This window comes from Ranitomeya imitator, chromosome 8 (genome assembly GCF_032444005.1).
Source record: "Ranitomeya imitator isolate aRanImi1 chromosome 8, aRanImi1.pri, whole genome shotgun sequence".
Lineage (NCBI taxonomy): Eukaryota > Metazoa > Chordata > Amphibia > Anura > Dendrobatidae > Ranitomeya > Ranitomeya imitator.
In genome coordinates this window covers 182,282,331-182,305,152 of record NC_091289.1, presented here as the reverse complement: position 1 = coordinate 182,305,152, position 22,822 = coordinate 182,282,331, and the positions used below count along the sequence as shown (strand labels likewise).

At 47.3% G+C, this 22,822-nt stretch overlaps 2 protein-coding genes across 4 annotated transcripts in view; one reads left to right on the top strand and one right to left on the bottom strand.

Annotated features, from left to right (window-relative positions):
* Positions 1-936, top strand: part of SZT2 (SZT2 subunit of KICSTOR complex) — a 103,813-nt gene extending 102,877 nt beyond the window's left edge. For all 3 annotated transcript variants that reach the window (XM_069738070.1, XM_069738071.1, XM_069738069.1), the window contains one exon: positions 477-936. In XM_069738070.1, coding sequence (XP_069594171.1) covers positions 477-620 — 144 coding nt within the window. In that variant the 3' untranslated portion in view covers positions 621-936. The remainder of the gene's footprint in view (positions 1-476) is intronic.
* Positions 815-22,586, bottom strand: HYI (hydroxypyruvate isomerase (putative)). Its single transcript, XM_069738072.1, has 8 exons — positions 22,189-22,586; positions 21,211-21,322; positions 18,373-18,487; positions 17,332-17,410; positions 15,853-15,902; positions 2,570-2,639; positions 1,699-1,833; positions 815-1,264 (listed from the first exon to the last, which is right to left on the bottom strand). Exons 1-8 carry the CDS (start codon positions 22,388-22,390, stop codon positions 1,191-1,193), a joined length of 837 nt encoding a protein of 278 aa, XP_069594173.1. The 5' UTR covers positions 22,391-22,586; the 3' UTR covers positions 815-1,190.
* Between the last annotated feature and the right edge of the window lie 236 nt (positions 22,587-22,822).

Genomic DNA, 22,822 nt, shown 5'->3' with positions numbered 1-22,822 from the left:
TATCTTCAAAAGATGGCGATTTCAGAAGTGTCCGTCTGTCTTCTGGATCCGCACGGTGGAAGCTTTTGAGGATTACAAATTTAATCCTGCAGTAAAAGCGTCGCCGCCATCAGACGTCTGTCACTTAACCGGTCACCGAGGGCTAAATAGTCGCTGTGTGAATACGGTCATTATCAGATTAACTGTAATAAGCGAGCGCTCTGCTAATAATACGGGCGGGCAGCAGCTCTGCCGAAAAACCAAAGTTTTTTCTATAGAGGAGTCTTTTCCAGACTCCTGAAAGGCAAGGTCCCCTTTTTTTGTGACCCTTATATGTAACTTTTCTATTAATAATCTTGAAATATACACATCAGACTTGCCCCAAAGGGAGAAATTTCTACATTTTTGTACCATACTTTTTGCACCAGACTTTCGGTAATAACTTTATTGCATATTTTTACAATTTTTGCTCTTTTTTTTTTTTTTTTTCTTCTTAGAGTCTCAAGGTCGTGTTCCGGGAACCGTTTCCTGAGCAGCCGCAGAACAGCGAGAGTCCGCCACCGCAGCTGGTTTCCACGTACCACCACCTGGAGTCTGTGATCAATACCGCCTGCTTCAACCTATGGAGCGGTCTGCTCTGACAGCGCCGCCATGCGCTATTACAAGAGACTAGATCCCGCCAGGATACGGCCCTTCGGGGAGGGAGGGCCGTCGCCATATGCTATTACAGGAGACTAGATCCCACCAGGATGCGGCCCCTCGGAGAGGGAGGGTAATTTGCTGCTACAATCCTCTGCCGACAACTCCTCGGAGAGGAAGGAGACTGAGTCGTGTCAACAATCCCACAGATTTCTTTATTTTTAAGCCAAATAAAAAAACATTTAAGATTATGTAAATGATATGTAAATGTAACCAAATCCCAAACCTATGAATAAATGATTTTCTCTTATAAAGAAAGTTTACGTGCCGCCATCTGATGTGATAACCGCTCGAGTTGCTGGTTGTAATTACCAAGCTTTCCCAGGCTTCTGAAAGGTAAATGTACCAAGCCCCTGGATTGCTACATAGCCATGTATGCAAGCTGCACAGGAACCTGGGAAAGCTGGGTGACCGTCAACATGGAACCTGTAATGATGGACGTGTTACTTTCTTCAGAACTTTTCTTATGACAGACAATGACTGGTGCGGGGCTGACATTCTCCATCCTCCGTTTACACTGCCGTGTCCTGGCCTCCATATTTCCTCCTGTAAGTCTTCATCCACCCGAGTCCGGCTGCCGTATCTCCTGCAGAAAAGAAGTTTCTTATATTCTCTGAAGGTGCAGCTTCCCGATATCCTGGGGATCAGTCATGCTTTTCCTATGCTGCTATAAAAGGCTAGGTTCACACTGCGTTGTGTGAATCCGTTTAACGGAATACGTTACACCGCGGCATAATGTCCCTTTTGGGACATTGCGTTAGCGCAGTCCGTTAGGGCAATCCGTTTAGCGCATAGGCTAACGCAATGTGAACCAACCTAGCCTAAGGCTGCATCCCATAAAGGGGAGGGCGGTTGTTTTTCCTCTCCCCATGCTTTACACTGCAGCTCTGCATCAAAGTCTGATGCTATAGCTCAAACTTAAGCAATTGGGTCCTCACCCCCCCAACATCTTATCTTTTGACCTCCTCCATCATGTCTTGCCCCTTGTAGGGGTCTCGCATGTTTTGCACCCACCCTCACCTCGCGGTCTGTATTCACATCCGATGTAGCCCTGGTAGCCAAGTTCCTGCAGGAGCTCATAGAGATACATGAAGTTCAGCTCTCCGGGGCTGTCTGGCTCGTTGCGATGAGGGACCTGAGCCACTTGCACGTGACCTGCACAGAGAAACGTGTCAGCTCACGCTGCCGGACGAGCGCCGAGGAATAAATATCAGATGGGATTCCTGAAAATGAGAATCCCCAATGCTCCACTAATGATGAGATGATGTCAAGAGCTGTATAAAGACAGGGCAGAGGGCATCTCCGTGCCGGACATTAAAGGGGGTCATTAATCAATGGGGTATTGTCTGATAGCGCTTGTAGTTACAAGCAATTTTGCAATTCGCGGTTTATTAAAATTTTCAGTCGTTCTTGCGATATTAACCCTTTACCTCGCTTTACATCTCGTTGCCTTGGAGACCGACCACTGCTGCTAGACAGCACAATGTGCAGGGCTTACAAGTTCTTAACTGTTTTACTGCTGGTGTGCTGTTGCCTTTTCATCCCGGTACGTGCAGCGCTTACAAGTTAGGCTGCAGAGGCGGTCGGTCTCCTAGGCAACTAGCTGTAAAGAAAGGAAAAGTGTTGCAAATTTTAAACAAGATCAATCTGAAAATATCCATCTATGAAGATGGGGTACCCCTTTGAATGTGAGCAGTTGTATTGGCAAAAGAATTCATCGGGGATAAGCGGCACAGCCATCCAGCACGTGGTGAGAGCAGTATAGTATGTTGTGTGATCAGTACCCTGCGGCGGTCACCTCCGGAGGCAGCCGGCCAAACTCATCCTGCCGCTTCCTGTAAAGCTCTGTAAATTCACCACCTTCCATACACAGGGCAAAAATGTCACTCACCTATCGATGGAAAATACGTCTTAATATTCTCCGTTAGATTTCCATCCATTATCTGCCAATGGAAAAGATCCTATAACAGAAGAAAGATGCGGGTTTGATGTTGCAGACGGATGGTAAAGTGACATTAATGGCGCCTAGTAATGAGAACCCACTTTTAGTGTAAGGCCGGCGTCACACTGGCGTTTTAAACGGCCGAGTGCAATGCGATAAAAAAAATCGCATTGCACTCGGACCAATGTTACCATATGGGGCCGCTCCCAGCAGCCGACTTTTTGTTGGCCGTTTTCCTCGGTCCAAGACAATCGCAGCATGCTGCGATTGTTTCGGACCGAGGAAAACTCTCGGCTCACTCGCACCCATATAAGCCTATGGGTGCGAGTGAGACAATGCACATCACTTGGATATCATCCGAGTGATGTGCGTTATAAGCGGACCCCAGCAATGGAGGAGATGGAGAAATTCATTTCTCCGCCTCCTCCGCAGCTGTGCTCCGATCCTCCCTGTGTGAGAGAATCTGAGCACAGACGCATGACACTCGGCTCCTACACTGTGCGAGCAGGAGCCAAGGGTCATTAGCATATCGCATCCGATGATCTCGCATCGGATACAATACGCCGGCCTAAAGGTACCGTCACACTAAGCGACGCTGCAGCGATACCGACAACGATCCGGATCGCTGCAGCGTCGCTGTTTGGTCGCTGGAGAGCTGTCACACAGCTCTCCAGCGACCAACTATCCCGAGGTCCCCGGTAACCAGGGTAAACATCGGGTTACTAAGCGCAGGGCCGCGCTTAGTAACCCGATGTTTACCCTGGTTACCATCGTTAAAGTAAAAAAAACAACCACTACATACTTACCTACCGCTGTCTGTCCTCGGCGCTCTGCTTCTCTGCTCTGGCTGTGAGCGCCGGGCAGCCGGAAAGCAGAGCACAGCGGTGACGTCACCGCTCTGCTTTCCGGCCGCTGTGCTCACAGCCAGTACAGAGAAGCAGAGCGCCGGGGACAGACAGCGGTAGGTAAGTATGTAGTGGTTGGGGGGCGTGGCCTGAACGTCCATGTAAGCGGACGCGTGACAGAGCGCTCCCGCTGCTAACGCTGAGTTTATCCTGATAAGCCGCAGCTGAGCGGCGATTCAAAGCGCTTACCGGCTGCAGGAGAGTCCCGGGAGTGCGGCGGTGAATAGCGGCGGCCCCGAGATCGGCAAACATGACCAGGAGGAGACAAAGAGACGCCGGAGCCGGCGAGGCAGGGACCGGCCAAGATGGCGCCGACGCCAGGGAGAAGGCGGAGAAGGACAACGCGGCATGCCAGAAAAGAATGGCGGTGGCGGCAAAGCTCCAGCAGTTTGCTAGAGTGGAAGCCGCAGGGAACACAGGAAAAGCGGAGGAGGACGCCGGAGGGGACACAGACACAGAAGGAGAGGAGGAAAGCCCAGCAGAGGAGCAGGAGGTACAACAGGAGAGTGGGGATGGTGACATGGCGGTGGTAGCGGGGGGACCTGAAGATAAGGAGTCAGGAGCAGAGCCCACCCTTAGAGATGTCTTTGCACTGGTATCATCCTGCAAACAATCCCTGACCCAGCAGCTACAGGAGGTTAAAGGGGATACAGCCCAGATAAATGCAGCCCTGCAAAAGATTGACAAACGTGTGGGGGCTGTGGAGGAAAGAGTGAGCACTGCAGAAGACCATATAGTGCAGCTGCAGAAAGCGGAGAGGAAGTTTGCTCAAACAATATCGGAGCTAGCTGCAAAAAATGAGGATCTGGAGAATAGGTCCAGAAGAAATAACATTCGTATAGTGGGTGTCCCTGAAAAAACTGAGGGGAGGAATCCCACGGAGTATATTGAAAGCTGGCTCCTTGAGACCTTTGGTGATGCAGCACTGACAAAAGTATTTGCGGTAGAGAGAGCCCACAGGGTCCCACCGAAACCACCTGTCCCTGGAGCAAGTCCCCGTACCGTGCTTGCCAAAATCCTAAACTACAGAGACAGAGACATTATCCTGAGGAAGGCTAGAGACATGACGGATCTGACAATTGGAGGTCAAAGAATTGCTATTTACCCTGACTATTCCGCCCTGGTACAGAAACAACGGATGATGTTCACGGGTATCAAGAGACGGCTGAGAGAACTGGGAGTGCAATACTCCATGATGTTTCCGGCACGACTGAGAGTGGTAGCGTTGGATAAGATTCATTTTTTCCAGACGCCGGAGGACGCTACCCAGTGGATAGATCTTAACGCTAAAAAACTTAAAGGGAAAGGAGATTGAAAATGTGAGGCGGGTTGGTCGGGAGATATCTTAAATCTTTCAAAAAGGGGGGAAAAAAAGAGATTGATTGACAGTACACTGGTAATTGAAATGTGAAGGTTGGAGGGTGGAGTTGGATATTACTCAGGGAAAGCACTGGGAGTGCTGATGCGGCGGCGAAGTACGAGGGAGGAAGGGTGTGCAGCGTACTAAAAGTTTATTTAGTTTCTTGCAGTTGTAATACAATACAGGTTCAATTATATTGTTCTTCTAAGAATTGCGCCGAATTCTGTTATAAACGGTAGCGGGAGGCGGAAGGAGAAGGTTACGTTAACAAGAGTGTTCGCAATGGGTGATGGTGCCCCACTCTTGATAAGAGGCAGAATGTATAGTATTGGGGGGTGTGGGGGAGGGGGGAGTGGGGTGAGGGTGGGAAGGGAAGTTAGACAGCTCAGAACCGGGAGTAACGACACAACTAAAGATGATGAGTCACATAATAGGGGACCGCTTTAAGATATTGAGCTGGAATGTGAGAGGCCTGGCGGATAAGTCTAGGAGAGCTGCGAGCTTGCAGTATGCGAAGGATCAACGGGCTTCTATGATATGCTTGCTAGAGACGCACTTGATACAGGAGAAAGTGGACGTACTGAATAGACGTTGGATACAGAAGGGGTATCATTCTACCTTTTCGACGTACTCAAGAGGTGTGTCAGTGTTGGTGCCGGTGGGAGTGCAATATGAAGAGGTGAAAGTATGCGTGGATGCTGAGGGTCAGTATGTGGTGATACAATGTATATTGTATGGAGTGAGATTGTGTGTTGCGGCAATGTATATTCCACCTCCATATTCAAGTAAGAAGATCAGGGAGGTATTGGAGAGGGTGGGACGATGGGAACCACTGCCAATCTTAATTATTGGGGATTTGAACAATATATGTGATGACTTTTGGGATAAAAATAAGAACACCCAGAATAGGTCGGAGGGGCACACTACAACATTTGGAACCTATGTGCGTGAATTAGGCATGATTGATCTATGGAGAGTCAGACATGTTGGGGAGAGAGGATACTCGTGCTATTCACCGGCTCATGCTACGCTATCCAGAATTGATATGGCACTGGGTAATCGCCTGTTGGACACAATGGTGGGGGAGGTGCGTTATCTGCCGAGGGCCCTTTCGGATCATAGTCCAATTGAGGTAGAGGTTAGGTTGTTGGGGACACGGACCGCAAGCGGGAGAGAATGGAAGATCCATCCTAACTGGTTACAGAGCATTGACTTGGACGGTATAGGGAAGGAGGTGACGGAATTCTTTGCGTTAAATGATGGGAGTACAGATGCTCTAACCGTTTGGGATGCAATGAAAGCGTACCTGAGAGGGTTACTATTTAGAGACATTAGTAGGTGTAAGAGGAAGACGAGGGAAGCGGAGAGAGTGGCATTGGAGGAGCTGAAAGCCGCGGAGGACGAGATGGTTGTGCTGGGGACTTCCGAGGCAGAGAAAAGATTGAGAACAGCGCAAAATTGTATGGAAAAGATTCTGCTGGGGAAAGCTGAAAGGAAGCGGGAGTTTCAGAGGGTGGCTTATTTTCAGGAGGGAGAGACAGTTGGACACATGCTATCGGTGGTAGCCGCGGCTCAGCGTAGTACCTCGTATGTACACTCGTTGGTTTCGGATGGGGGGAGCAGGGTATCTGAAACACCGGATATTATAAAGGTCTTTGCGGACTTTTACGCGGACTTATATTCCTCCAAGGTCAATGAGTCAGCCGGAGAAACGGAGACTTTCCTTGAGAGTCTGGGTCTTCCGAAATTGAGTGAGGAGGATAGGGTGAGCCACGATGCCCCTATCACCGAGGAGGAACTGAGTCGGGCGCTGAAGTCTATGGCCAATGGGAAGGCACCTGGGGTTGATGGGTTACCAGCCGAAATCTATAAAAGTTTGGAGGAAGTGCTGATTCCCAGATTAAAGTTAGTACTGGAGGAGGCTGGATGCCAAGGGTTTCTCCCAGCATCTATGAGGGAGGCTAATATAGTGGTTATTCCGAAGGAGGATAAGGATCTGGGGAAGCCTGAGTCATATCGGCCAATCTCTCTGTTAACCATCGATGTCAAGCTCTTGGCCAAGGTGTTAGCTACCCGTTTGTCCAGCGTCATTGCTAACCTTGTACATCCGGATCAATCTGGTTTTATGCCTGACAGATCTACAGCGGTTAATCTGCGGAGGCTGCATATGAACCTGCAGCTGAAGTCTGACAATTGTGGCCGAAGGGTTATTGCATCCTTGGATGCCCATAAGGCGTTTGACAGTGTGGAGTGGGGATATCTCTGGCGGGTGTTGAAATGTATGGGTATTGGCCCGCAATTTGTGGCGTGGACTCAACTGTTATACTCACTACCAACAGCTAGAATTAGAGTGAATGGGGAGCTTTCTCAGCCTATAAAGCTGGCCAGAGGTACGAGGCAGGGTTGCCCACTGTCGCCCCTTCTGTTTGCCTTAGCTGTGGAGCCACTGGCCGCCAAGATCCGGCAATCGGATGAGGTCCCTGGGTTCAGATATGGGAGTGTGGAGGAGAAGATTGCATTATATGCAGATGACATCTTACTGTTCCTGGCGGACCCGGATGAAGCCTTGAAGGGGGCTATCGAGATCGTTGGGAAATTTGGAGACTTATCGGGATTGAGGATAAACTGGGATAAATCGGTCCTCTTTGAGGTGGATGAGGTGGAGGAGAGTAGAAGTGAGCCATTGGGAGAGGGGCGGCTTAAGGTAGTATCCCTTTTCAAATACCTGGGAATATGGATCTCGATGCCAGTTACAGAGTTTTTATATAGGAATTTGACACCTCTCATGGGCGTTCTTAAAGCAAAAGTGGATGCGTGGAATAAATTACACTTATCGGTGGTAGGTAGGGTTAATCTCATTAAAATGGTTGTGATGCCCAAATTACTCTACGTCCTACATAATGCGCCAGTTTGGATTCCACGTGGGAAATTCCGGCAGATTAATGCTCTATTTAGAAGTCTGATATGGGGGAGGCGGTGCCCACGTATTCGCCTGGAGACGCTTCAGCGACCCAAGGAAGATGGAGGATTGGCTTTACCTAATCCTGAGTTATATTTTCTTGCAGCCCAGAGCCAACATTTGAAGGGCTGGGCGCGGGAGGCGTCTTCCAGTGCGGTACAGCACTTGATGGAGGGGATGACGGACCGACGACCGGTAGCGCAGTGTCTGGAGGATGGTTCCTTGGATGCATTGGGGAAATTATACCCAACTATGTTTTTGATATATAAATTATGGACCAGACTGCGACAGATTCGGGGGGTCACGGGGCTGACTAAATTTACACCGATATGGTTTAATAATAATTTGGTTGAGTTTGCGGCCCTTGGAGTGCTGGCGGAGTGGCAGGCCAAAGGAATCCACTTGGTGGCTCAGATAATTCAACAACAAGGATTAAAGTCCTTTTCGCAGCTGCAAGGGGAGTTTGGACTGAGACCGACTGGGGAATATCAATATGCTCAGATGAAACATGCTTTTAAAGCTCAGAACAAGGGTGGTGGTATTGAGATCCAGGAGGACATAGTTCTGGAATACGTGTGTGGGGAAGGGTCCACAAGGGGAGTCATTACCACCCTTTATAAGGACCTTCTACATGCACATCTGCTAGACTTCCCTTTAAAAGCGAGAGCGAAATGGGAAAGAGATTTAGGCCCAATGGAGGATGAAACCTGGGAGTCGGTGTTGGAGTCGGTTCCACGAGTGTCGCTGAGCGAGCCGTACAGACTATCGCAGCTGTACATCTTACACAGAGTCTATAAATCACCGGAAGTGTTGCACAGAGCGGGGTTGCGTGCTGACTCCGAATGCCCGAGATGTGGGACTGAGAATGCAGGAATATACCACATGATGTGGACATGTCCAAGACTGGTTGCTTTCTGGTTGGTGGTAATGAGCCGTGTGGAAGGGGCGTATAAATGCAGAGTGCCGAGGGATCCGATAGTGTGTATACTGGGACATGTAGAGGAAATCAGAGTGGATAACACCTGGAAGATAGCAATAGCTAGGCTATTATATATGGCAAGGAAGGTAATAGCAAGGAACTGGATCAAAGAGGAACCGCCTACAAGGGGTGAATTCCTGAATTATGTTAAATATGGTCTCAATTTGGAAAAGGGGGTCTATAAAAGACGTGGGAAAATAGAAACATTTGACAAAATGTGGTCTCCGTGGCTCGAGCTGGGATGAGTAGTTATGGGAAATGGGAGGATGAGGGCCTCTGAAAGGAAGAGAGTGCTAGAGGAACAAGCGGACATAAGGCTGGGTTCACATTGCGCTAGGTGTGTCCGTCTAACGGACTCGTTTTTAAGTAGTAAAAACGCAATGTAACGCACATACTAACGCGCCCATAGACTTGCATTGTCTGACGCATCGTGACGCATCCCTAAATTGGTATGCGTTTGTCACATAACGTTTTTTTTCTGACGGACCTTCAACGCGGCTTGCAGCGTTTTCGGGTCCGGCCAAGCTAACGCACTACTAACGGAAGCGTTCATTCTGCCATAGAAGGCTATGGCAAACGCAGTCAGACGCAAATCATGAAAAATTTCCAAATAGAACCACACGTTTTAATAGCTTTTGAAGGTGGTCACATGTGGTCATGTGACAGGAAATGTGACTTCGGCCATTAAAATATCCCACTCACACAAAGTCTCCTGCACGTGACAGAGTGTTTTGCCGTAGAATGAATGTTAACATTATTTAATGTTAAAATATTTTTTTTTACATTTTACATACACAATAGGTTGTGGCACAAGGAGGACAAAAAAAGAAAAAAGGTCCCTAGCCGTCTGTCGTCGCCACAACTGCCAGTGGTAAATATAAAATAGAAATATTCTATCCAATATTTACCAACAAAAAAAAAAGAACAACTTTATTGACAGTGACAAACGCAGACAAACGGATACTTCGTAAACGGACATCAAAATGAAAAAACGCGATCACATGCGTTAACGCTAGCGTTACCGTGACGACGAATTTCACATATTTTTGCTCCGTTTCTGTACATGCGTTTAACGCATCCGTTTGACGCCATGTACTTGACGCAATGTGAACCTAGCCTAAGTGAGTCAAATGGCTCAAAGAACCATCAATACTGGTAACAAAAGTATAACTGGGTATGAGCTGTCAGGGGAGGGGGGGGGTTGGGTTTTGTTGGGATTGTTGGGGGCTTGGAAAATGTTAAAATTTTGCAAAATACTGGAAAATGCATAAATTGTATTGTTCACATTTGCTTTCAATAAAAAACTATTTAAACAAAAAAAAAGTATGTAGTGGTTGTTTTTTTTACTTTAACGATGGTAACCAGGGTAAACATCGGGTTACTAAACGCGGCCCTGCGCTTAGTAACCCGATGTTTACCCTGGTTACCAGCGAAGACATCGCTGAATCGGCATCACACACGCCGATTCAGCGATGTCAGCGGGAGATCCAGCGACGAAACAAAGTTCTGGACTTTCTTCCCCGACCAACGACATCACAGCAGGGGCCTGATTGCTGCTGCCTGTCACACTGGACGATATCGCTAGCCAGGACGCTGCAACGTCACGGATCGCTAGCGATATCGTCTAGTGTGACGGTACCTTAAAGGTTTTTTCCTTATTGCTATGTATTTAACCCCTTAATCCCATATGACGTACTATCCCGTCCAGGTGACCTGGGACTTAATTCCCATGGACGGGATAGTACGTCATATGCGATCGGCCGCGCTCACGGGGGGAGCGCGGCCGATCGCGGCCGGGTGTCAGCTGCCTATCGCAGCTGACATCCGGCACTATGTGCCAGGAGCGGTCACGGACCGCTCCCGGCACATTAACCCCCGGCACACCGCGATCAAAGATGATCGCGGTGTGCCGGCGGTGCAGGGAAGCATCGCGCAGGGAGGGGGCTCCCTGCGGGCTTCCCTGAGACGATCGGTACACGGTGATGTGCTCACCGTGTACCGAGCGTCTTCTCCCTGCAGTCCCCGGATCCAAAATGGCCGCCGGGCTGCATCCGGGTCCTGCAGGGAGCACTTCCGGGTCAGGATCAGGCTGCAGCTGCAGCTCTAATCCTGCCCGGCTGTATGTCAGATCACCGATCTAACAGAGTGCTGTGCACACTGTCAGATCGGTGATCTGTGATGTCCCCCCCTGGGACAAAGTGAAAAAGTAAAAAAAAAAATTTCCACACTTGTAAAAAAAAAATAAATAAAAAATTCCTAAATAAAGCAGAAAAAAAAAAATATTATTCCCATAAATACATTTCTTTACATAAAAAAAAAACAAAAAAAACAATAAAAGTACACATATTTAGTATCGCCGCGTCCGTAACGACCCGACCTATAAAACTGGCCCACTAGTTAACCCCTTCAGTGAACACCGTAAGAAAAAAAAAAAAAAAACGAGCCAAAAAACAACGCTTTATTATCATAACGCTGAACAAAAAGTGGAATAACACGCGATCAAAAAGACGGATATAAATAACCATGGTACCTCTGAAAACGTCATCTTGTCCCGCAAAAAACGAGCCGCCATATAGCATCATAACCAAAAAAATAAAAAAGTTATAGTCCTGAGAATAAAGCGATGCCAAAATAATTATTTTTTCTATAAAATAGCTTTTATCGTATAAAAGCGCCAAAACATAAAAAAAATGATATAAATGAGGTATCGCTGTAATCGTACTGACCCGAAGAATAAAACTGCTTCATCAATTTTACCAAACGCGGAACGGTATAAACGCCTCCCCCAAAAGAAATTCATGAATAGCTGGTTTTTGGTCATTCTGCCTCACAAAAAATCGGAATAAAAAGCGATCAAAAACTGTCACATGTCCGAAAATGTAACCGATAAAAACGTCAACTCGTCCCGCAAAAAACAAGACCTCACATGACTCTGTGGACCAAAATATGGAAAAATTATAGGTCTCAAAATGTGGAGACGCAAAAACTTTTTTGCTATAAAAAGCGTCTTTTAGTGTGTGACGGCTGCCAATCATAAAAATCCGATATAAAAAACTCGCTATAAAAGTAAATCAAACCCCCCTTCATCACCCCCTTAGTTAGGCTAGGTTCACATTGCGTTAATGGGTTAACGCTAACGGACAGCGTTGCACGGCGAAAATGTCACAATTAACGCCGTGCAACGGGTCCGTTAGCACAACCATTGACAGCAATGTGATTTTCGGGTGTAGCGCATCGCTAGAGCGTGCCATTTTCGGCTCGCGCTAGCAAGGTGCCGTTCTTTTGTGGCGCGCCTCAGACGCTGCTTGCAGTGTCCGCGGCGCGCCCGAGGTCCGATCCCCGATCTTCCAGAGCGGGGACGTTAACGCGACCACTAAACACGACACCTAAAAAGACATTGCGTTAGCGCAATCCGCTAGTGCTAAACGGATTTCCCTAATGCAATGTGAACCTAGCCTTAGGGAAAAATAATAAAATTAAAAAAAATGTATTTATTTCCATTTTCCCATTAGGGTTAGGGTTAGGGCTAGGGTTAGGGCTAGGGTTAGGGTTAGGGTTTGTATTACATTTACGGTTGGGATTAGGGTTGGGATTAGAATTAGGGGTGTGTCAGGGTTAGGTGTGTGGTTAGGGTTACAGTTGGGATTAGGGTTAGGGGTGCGTTTGGATTAGGGTTTCAGTTATAATTGGGGGTTTCCACTGTTTAGACACATCAGGGGCTCTCCAAACGCGACATGGCGTCCGATCTCAATTCCAGCCAATTCTGCATTGAAAAAGTAAAACAGTGCTCCTTCACTTCCGAGCTCTCCCGTGCGCCCAAACAGGGGTTTACCCCAACATATGGGGTATCATCGTACTCGAGACAAATTGGACAACAACTTTTTGGGTCCAAGTTCTCTTGTTATCCTTGGGAAAATAAAAATTTGGGGGGCTAAAAATCATTTTTGTGGGAAAAAAAAGGATTTTTTATTTTCACGGCTCTGCGTTGTAAACTGTAGTGAAACACTTGGGGGTTCAAAGTTTTCACAACACATCTAGATAAGTTCCATGGGAGGTCTAGTTTCAATATGGGGTCACTTGTGGGTGGTTTCTACTGTTTGGGTACATCAGGGGCTCTGCAAATGCAACGTGACGCCTGCAGACCAATCCATCTAAGTCTGCATTCCAAATGGCGCTCCTTCCCTTCCGAGCTCTGCCATGCGCCCAAACAGTGGTTCCCCCCCACATACGGGGTATCAGCGTACTCAGGACAAATTGAACAACAACTTTTGGGGTCCAATTTATTCTGTTACCCTTGTAAAAATACAAAGCTGGGGGCTAAAAAATCATTTTTGTGAAAAAAAAAAAGAATTTTTATTTTCACGGCTCTGCGTTATAAACTGTAGTGAAACACTTAGGGGTTCAAAGTTCTCACAACACATCTAGATAAGTTCCATGGGAGGTCTAGTTTCTAATATGGGGTCACTTGTGGGGGGTTTGTACTGTTTGGGTACATCAGGGGCTCTGCAAATGCAACGTGACTCCTGCAGACCAATCCATCTAAGTCTGCATTCCAAATGGCGCTCCTTCCCTTCCGAGCTCTGCCATGCGCCCAAACAGTGGTTCCCCCCCACATATGGGGTATCAGCGTACTCAGGACAAATTGGACAACAACTTTTGGGGTCCAATTTATTATGTTACCCTTGTGAAAATACAAAACTGGGGGCTAAAAAATAATTTTTGCGAAAAAAAAAAAAAATTATTTTAACGGCTCTGCGTTATAAACTGTAGTGAAACATTTGGGGGTTCAAAGCTCTCAAAACACATCTAGATAAGTTCCTTATGGGGTCTAGTTTCCAAAATGGTGTCACTTGTGGGGGGTTTTAATGTTTAGGCACATCAGGGGCTCTCCAAACCAACATGGCGTCCCAACTTAATTCCAGTCAATTTTGCATTGAAAAGTCAAATGGCGCTCCTTCCCTTCCGAGCTCTGCTATGCACCCAAAAAGTGGTTTACCCCCACATATGGGGTATCGTCGCACTCAGGACAAATTGCACAACAACTTTTGTGGTCTAATTTCTTCTCTTACCCTTGGGAAAATAAAAAATTGGGGGCGAAAAGATCATTTTTGTGAAAAAATAAGATTTTTTATTTTTACGGCTCTGCATTATAAACTTCTGTGAAGCACTTGTTGGGTCAAAGTGCTCACCACACATCTAGATAAGTTCCTTAAGGGGTCTACTTTTCAAAATGGTGTCACTTGTGAGGGGTTCCAATGTTTAGGCACATCAGGGGCTCTCCAAACGCAACATGGCGTCCCATCTCAATTCCAGTCAATTTTGCATTGAAAAGTCAAATGGCGCTCCTTCCCTTCCGAGCTCTGCCATACGCCCAAACAATGGTTTACACCCATATATGGGGTATCAGCGTACTCAGGACAAATTGGCCAACAATTTTTGAGGTCCAATTTCTTCTCTTACTCTTGGGAAAATAAAAAATTGGGGGCGAAAAGATCATTTTTGTGAAAAAATATGATTTTTTATTTTTACGGCTCTGCATTATAAACTTCTGTGAAGCAATTGGTGGGTCAAAGTGGTCACCACACATCTAGATAAGTTCCTTAGGGTGTCTACTTTCCAAAATGGTGTCACTTGTGGGGGGGTTTCAATGTTTAGGCACATCAGTGGCTCTCCAAACGCAACATGGTGTCCCATCTCAATTCCTGTCAATTTTGCATTTAAAAGTCAAATGGCGCTCCTTCCCTTCCGAGCTCTGCCATGCGCCCAAACAGTGGTTTACTCCCACATATGGGCTATCAGCGTACTCAGTACAGATTGTACAACAATGTTTGGCATCCATTTTATCCTGTTACCCTTGGTAAAATAAAACAAATTGGAGCTGAAATAAATTTTGTGTGAAAAAAAGTTAAATATTCATTCTTATTTAAACATTCCAAAAATTCCTGTGAAACCCCTGAAGGGTTAATAAACTTCTTGAATGTGGTTTTGAGCACCTTGAGGGGTGCAGTTTTTAGAATGGTGTCACACTTGGGTATTTTCTATCATATAGACCCCTCAAAATGACATCAAATGAGATGTGGTCCCTAAAAAAAAATGGTGTTGTAAAAATGAGAAATTGCTGGTCAACTTTTAACCCTTATAACTTCCTAACAAAAAAAAATTTTGGTTCCAAAATTGTGCTGATGTAAAGTAGACATGTGGGAAATGTTACTTATTAAGTATTTTGCGTGAGATATCTCTGTGATTTAAGGGCATAAAAATTTAAAGTTGGAAAATTGCGAAACTTTCTAAATTTTCGCCAAATTTCCGTTTTTTTCACAAATAAACGCAAGTTATATCGAATAAATGTTACTACTAAAATGAAGTACAATATGTCACGAGAAAACAATGTCAGAATCGCCAAGATCCGTTGAAGCGTTCCAGAGTTATAACCTCATAAAGGGACAGTGGTCAGAATTGTAAAAATTGGCCCGGTCATTAACGTGCAAACCACCCTCGGGGCTTAAGGGGTTAAATAAAATTAAGATCTTGCACTGTTCACCCTTGATTACTTGATAGAAAACATACCAATCAGTTATGATAATAATCACAATGGTGAGCAATCTAGCAGGAAGTAATAATACTGGACAGGACCGTAACAGACAAACTGCATGTTAACATAACCAATAAAGAAGCAGTCATGAGTCCCATTGTATGCAAATCACGAAAAAGCTTTATGAATAACAGGTATAAAATGGCAGAGAGAGGATCCCCCGTGGCACCCTCAGCGAGTAAAAAAGGACACAAGTGGGTGCATAATGGTATCTATTAATGGCAGTGTTGTCAATACCAACCTTACATGTGCATGAATAGTACAGCTAAATAGTTACATACATTACTGGCAAAAAAAATATATCAAGTATTAATACACATGCATATGGTGGTACATACCCGTAGATCAGAAAGTATAAGTAGATATACACCTAGCTCCCGTCCACCCCAACACACGTTTCGGCAGATGCCTTTCTCAAGAAACGAGTCACAACTTACCATCTGCATCTTCACATTGGGCCTTCCCACCTTCTGTAAGATTGAGGCTCCTAGAAGAACAACACAACCGGCCTGAGAACCTTGCCCTGCCGCGCCTCGCTTGCCCTGCCATGCCTCACCCAGCCGCCATGACCCTGCAGCGCATCACTCACCCTGCTGGGATGATCCTGCCTCGCATAACTTACCCTACCGCGCATCACTTACTATGCCACGATCATCCTGCCACTCATCACTTACCATGCATTGCTCACTCTGCTGCGCATCACTTACCCTGCTGCGATCACCCTGCCGCGCATCACCCTGTCCGCGATGACCCTGCCGTGCATCACTTACCCTGCCGCGATTACACTGCCGCGCATCACGTACCCTGCCGCGCATCACTTACCCTTCTGCTATCACCCTGCCGCGCATCACTTGTCCTGCCGCGCATCACTTACCCTGCCCGCGATCACCCTGCCACGATGACCCTGCCGCGCATCACTTACCCTGCCACGCATCACTTACCCTGCCGCAATCACCCTGCCGCGCATCACTTACCCTGCCCGCGATCACCCTGCCACGATGACCCTGCCGCGCATCACTTACCCTGCCGCGATTACACTGCCGCGCATCACTTACCCTGCCGCGCATCACTTACCCTTCTGCTATCACCCTGCCGCGCATCACTTACCCTGCCCGCGATCACCCTGCCACGATGACCCTGCCCGCGATCACCCTGCCACGATGACCCTGCCGCGCATCACTTACCCTGCCACGCATCACTTACCCTGCCGCAATCACCCTGCCGCGCATCACTTACCCTGCCCGCGATCACCCTGCCACGATGACCCTGCCGCGCATCACTTACCCTGCCGCGATTACACTGCCGCGCATCACTTACCCTGCCGCGATTACACTGCCGCGCATCACTTACCCTGCCGCGATCACCCTGCCGCGCATCACTTACCCTGCCGATCACCATGCCGTGCATCACTTACCCTGCCCGCGATCACCCTGCCACGATGACCCTGCTGCGCATCACTTACCCTGCCGCGATTACACTGCCGCACATCACTTACCCTGCCGCGCATCACTTACCCTGCCACGATGACCCTGCCGCGCATCACTTACCCTGCCGCGATTACACTGCCGCGCATCACTTACCCTGCCGCGATCACCCTGCCACGCATCACTTGCCCTGCCGCGCATCACTTACCCTGCCCGGGATCACCCTGCCACGATGACCCTGCCGCGCATCACTTACCCTGTCGCGATTACACTGCCGCACATCACTTACCCTGCCGCGCATCACTTACCCTGCTGCGATCACCCTGCCGCGCATCACTTACCCTGCCGCGATCACCCTGCCGCGCATCACTTGCCCTGCCGCGCATCACTTACCCTGCTGCGATCACCCTGCCGCTCATCACTTATCCTGCTGCGATCACCCTGCCGCTCATCACATATCCTGCTGCGATCATCTTGCCGCGCATCACTTACCCTGCTGCGGGGTGTTCAGGAAATACAGGGGCTCCGAAATGCGGCAGTTTATAGGTTCGATGAGGCCCACAATCCCGGCCTGGAAGAAGAAGTAACAGTTACCTCCAAGATCCGCTCTACTTTATGCACAAAAATGAGTGAGGTTTTTTCTTCTCAGATTTCGACATGCTAACTAGCTCATACAAAAAGTCTAAATAGTTTCCTAAGAAATTTAAGTGGATTCTGCAAATCTACTTTAGGCCGGGGCCACACTACCGTATAATACGGACGAGTACTATGTGATAAAAAAAAAAAAATTGCATAGTACTCGGACCAATATTCATCTATGGGGCAGCTCCTATCAGTGTTTTTTCCTCAGCCGTTTTCAATGTGCGAGTGAAATCACAGCATGCTGCGATTGTCACAGACACGCCGCAGAGTCTCGGCTCATTCGCACTCATATAAATCTATGGGTGCAAGTGACACAGCGCACATCACTCGGATATCATCCGAGTGATGTGCGATATACACCAATGGCGGCAATGGAGGAGATGGAGAAATTAGTTTGTCCACCTCCTCAGCAGCTGTGCTCCGATCTGCTCTGTGCGAGGGGCTCGGCGCACAGACGCATGACACTCGGCTCCCGATCGCAACAGAGCAGGAGCCAAGGGTCATTAGCATATCGCATCGGATGCAATACGCTCATCTGACCCCGGCCTAATTCACATTCACAGCCTATATTCTACTTCAGAGCAGCATTTAGTATTCTGCTAGATGGTATTGGAAAGAATCAGCAAGCTTCTACAGACAGGGTCGACCCCTGTATAGCGCCTGGAGTAATGCAGATACTGAACAAGGATGGGATGCTCGGAGGTTTCTCCTTGTAGTGACGTGTGAGAAGGGAAAGGTAAAGGCAAGAAAAAAGGAGCTGTGGAGCATCAAGCTAATTAGTGATTATTGTAAATTATGTTAGAAGCTCTGTCCTGCCAGGAGAACGAGGGCGACATCAACCCCCACCCCAAGTCATAGCCCGATGGTGACAAGTCTGGATCCCACTCAGACCTCATGTAGCATATTGGCGGCATATCTCAGGTTCTCAATGAAAGTCTCCTCCATCTCTTTCTCAATAGATGCCCTGTCCATGCCTGCAGGAACCCGCCCGGCCATGATGTGTATCCTGTAAGAGAAAACCCAGCGCAAAGGTCAGAGCTGCCCCTGATGTACCTCCTGTATTATACTCCAGAGCTGCACTCACTATTCTGCTGGTGCAGTCACTGTGTACATACATTACATTACTGATCCTGTACTGATCCTGAGTTACATCCTGTATTATACCCCAGAGCTGCACTCACTATTCTGCTGGTGCAGTCACTGTGTACATACATTACATTACTGATCCTGAGTTACAGCCTGTATTATACCCCAGAGCTGCACTCACTATTCTGCTGGTGCAGTCACTGTGTACATACATTACATTACTGATCCTGAGTTACAGCCTGTATTATACCCCAGAGCTGCACTCACTATTCTGCTGGTGCAGTCACTGTGTACATACATTACATTACTGATCCTGAGTTACATCCTGTATTATACCCCAGAGCTGCACTCACTATTCTGCTGGTGCAGTCACTGTGTACATACATTACATTACTGATCCTGAGTTACAGCCTGTATTATACCCCAGAGCTGCACTCACTATTCTGCTGGTGCAGTCACTGTGTACATACATTACATTACTGATCCTGAGTTACATCCTGTTTTATACCCCAGAGCTGCACTCACTATTCTGCTGGTGCAGTCACTGTGTACATACACTACATTACTGATCCTGAGTTACATCCTGTGTTATATCCCAGAGCTGCACTCACTATTCTGCTGGTGCAGTCACTGTGTACATACATTACATTACTGATCCTGAGTTACATCCTGTATTATACCCCAGAGCTGCACTCACTATTCTGCTGGTGCAGTCACTGTGTACATACATTACATTACTGATCCTGAGTTACAGCCTGTATTATACCCCAGAGCTGCACTCACTATTCGGCTGGTGCAGTCACTGTGTACATACATTACATTACTGATCCTGAGTTACATCCTGTATTATACCCCAGAGCTGCACTCACTATTCTGCTGGTGCAGTCACTGTGCACATACATTACACTACTGATCCTGAGTTACATCCTGTTTTATACCCCAGAGCTGCACTCACTATTCTGCTGGTGCAGTCACTGTGTACATACATTACATTACTGATCCTGAGTTACATCCTGTATTATACCCCAGAGCTGCACTCACTATTCTGCTGGTGCAGTCACTGTGCACATACATTACACTACTGATCCTGAGTTACATCCTGTTTTATACCCCAGAGCTGCACTCACTATTCTGCTGGTGCAGTCACTGTGTACATACACTACATTACTGATCCTGAGTTACATCCTGTGTTATATCCCAGAGCTGCACTCACTATTCTGCTGGTGCAGTCACTGTGCACATACATTATATTACTGATCCTGAGTTACATCCTGTATTATACTGCAGAGCTGCACTCACTATTCTGCTGGTGCAGTCACTGTGTAAATACATTACATTACTGATCCTGAGTTACATCCTGTATTATACTGCAGAGCTGCACTCACTATTCTGCTGGTGCAGTCACGGTGTACATACATTACATTACTGATCCTGAGTTACATCCTGTATTATACTCCAGAGCTGCACTCACTATTCTGCTGGTGCAGTCACTGTGTACATACATTACATTACTGATCCTGAGTTACATCCTGTGTTATACCCCAGAGCTGCACTCACTATTCTGCTGGTGCAGTCACTGTGCACATACATTATATTACTGATCCTGAGTTACATCCTGTATTATACTGCAGAGCTGCACTCACTATTCTGCTGGTGCAGTCACTGTGTACATACATTACATTACTGATCCTGAGTTACATCCTGTGTTATATCCCAGAGCTGCACTCACTATTCTGCTGGTGCAGTCACTGTGCACATACATTATATTACTGATCCTGAGTTACATCCTGTATTATACTGCAGAGCTGCACTCACTATTCTGCTGGTGCAGTCACTGTGTAAATACATTACATTACTGATCCTGAGTTACATCCTGTATTATACTGCAGAGCTGCACTCACTATTCTGCTGGTGCAGTCACGGTGTACATACATTACATTACTGATCCTGAGTTACATCCTGTATTATACTCCAGAGCTGCACTCACTATTCTGCTGGTGCAGTCACTGTGTAAATACATTACATTACTGATCCTGAGTTACATCCTGTATTATACTCCAGAGCTGCACTCACTATTCTGCTGGTGCAGTCACTGTGTAAATACATTACATTACTGATCCTGAGTTACATCCTGTATTATACTCCAGAGCTGCACTCACTATTCTGCTGGTGCAGTCACTGTGTACATACACTACATTACTGATCCTGAGTTACATCCTGTGTTATATCCCAGAGCTGCACTCACTATTCTGCTGGTGCAGTCACTGTGCACATACATTATATTACTGATCCTGAGTTACATCCTGTATTATACTGCAGAGCTGCACTCACTATTCTGCTGGTGCAGTCACTGTGTAAATACATTACATTACTGATCCTGAGTTACATCCTGTATTATACTGCAGAGCTGCACTCACTATTCTGCTGGTGCAGTCACGGTGTACATACATTACATTACTGATCCTGAGTTACATCCTGTATTATACTCCAGAGCTGCACTCTGGTGCAGTCACTGTGTAAATACATTACATTACTGATCCTGAGTTACATCCTGTATTATACCCCAGAGCTGCACTCACTATTCTCCTGGTTGTTATTAGAAGCACTCTTGTGCACCACTTATAATACAATTCCTCCTGTTACCTGGTGCAGTCCAGTTCTCGGGCCCATGTGACCGCCTGTTGTAGACCGGCGCGGAATTCATCTTGTCTCCCGGGTAAAGCGCCGAGCCCCAGTTCTCCGGCCGTCGCATCTCCTGTCGGGAGGAAAGATGACAGACGACTTATGATAATTTATCAGTATAAGTTGTAAACCCAGAAGAGTCGGAGCGCAGGGGCCACAGCTCAGGGCCATCTTCCACTGGCAGACAAGGGGGACGGCAGGAGATGGCGGCATCCTAACCAAGAGAATGTCGCCATTACACACAGGGATGATCGGCGCCAGATTTATCTGACTGCTTTTTATTAGTGATCGGGGATGGCTTCCTGCCATTTTCAAGATCTTTGCTTGCTGTCAAGGAATGAAAACCAAATCATGCAATAGTCAACTGGATTAAAAGGAGAAGATTTTACAGATGCAAAAATTGCTGCTTTATTTTGTCACTTTACCCCCCAAATGCAATAAAAATATGTGCCCCCAAAATGGTGCCAATAAATACTACAGCTCATTGCGCCAACAAGACACCAACGGAAAAAATGTTACTGCCTCGGAAAATAGAGGCAAAAAAAATCATAGAAACCCCCCTCCCCCCAAAAAAAATTTTTTTATAAGCCACAAAAAAACCTTATGTTGCCATAATCGCACCGAACTGCAAAAAAAAAAACTATTACAAAAAAATCCTTTTTTTCTCCATTTTTCAAGATGATAAAATGAACGGCGGGCTGGAAAGTCGCATAAACACGCGCCCACGTACAGCGACGGGGGATGAGGAAATAATTCAAAAAAAGTTGCTTTTAGAAGGGAGGAAAAAAAAAACTATGAAAATTAAGGGGTTAATAAGCGACACGTAAACGTTTGCGCGATCGCTGCGCAGGACGACAACACGGCGCAAAATAAAGATGGCGGCATAGGGTGCGTAACCTAGCAACACCAGGCTCCCAGACGCCATGGCCGCCCTGTCACCTGCAGGAGTGTTCATCAGCACCAGCTCCATGTTGTTTTCCTTCAGCGCGGCCTTCATCCCCCCGAGATCCGCGGCGTAAGGCCAGGCCACCTCCACCGCCGGGAAGCCGGCCCGGGCCGCCGCCGAGATCCTCCCGGGGAGGTCGGGGACGTCCTGGAATAACCACGAGATATTGGCCGCGAAGCGTAATGGCGGCGGCATAGTGACCGGAGGGACAGGCTGCAGGGAGCTCCGGGCCGGGGGCGGCGGTCAGGAGAGTCCGGGGATGTGCGGGAGGAGCTAGGCCGCGGCCTGCAGTGCGGAGAAGCCGGGGGCAAAGTCCTGAGGGACGGCGCAGTGATGGCGGCTGCTCTCCTCACCGCAGCGCCGCACCGTACACTGAGCGCGCAATGTGCGCAGCTGGAGGGCTCTGTGTTGTCTCTGCTGACACTTTTTTTTTTTTTTTTTCTTTTACATTTTTATTCTTCTGTTCCCATAGACGCCGCAGCCCTCGTTATTTTGGGGGCGATTTGTAGTTTTAAATGACTCCCCGTGTAATATACTGAACCATGGGGAGAAATATTTCCAAGCGCCTTAAAAATATATATATTTTTTTATTTAAAAAAAAATAATTTCTGTCATTGTGGGGTTTTT

What these genes read in the sequence shown, in the direction of transcription:
- HYI (XM_069738072.1), bottom strand. Translation starts at nt 22,390, where the DNA reads ATGCCGCCGCCATTACGCTTCGCGGCCAATATCTCGTGGTTATTCCAG. An exon ending in CCAATGTGAAGATGCAGATG is followed by an intron (nt 2,640 to 15,852) that starts GTAAGTTGTGAC and finishes CTTCTGTTATAG; the next exon opens with GATCTTTTCCATTGGCAGAT. An exon ending in ATGTGAATACAGACCGCGAG is followed by an intron (nt 1,265 to 1,698) that starts GTGAGGGTGGGT and finishes TCTTTTCTGCAG; the next exon opens with GAGATACGGCAGCCGGACTC.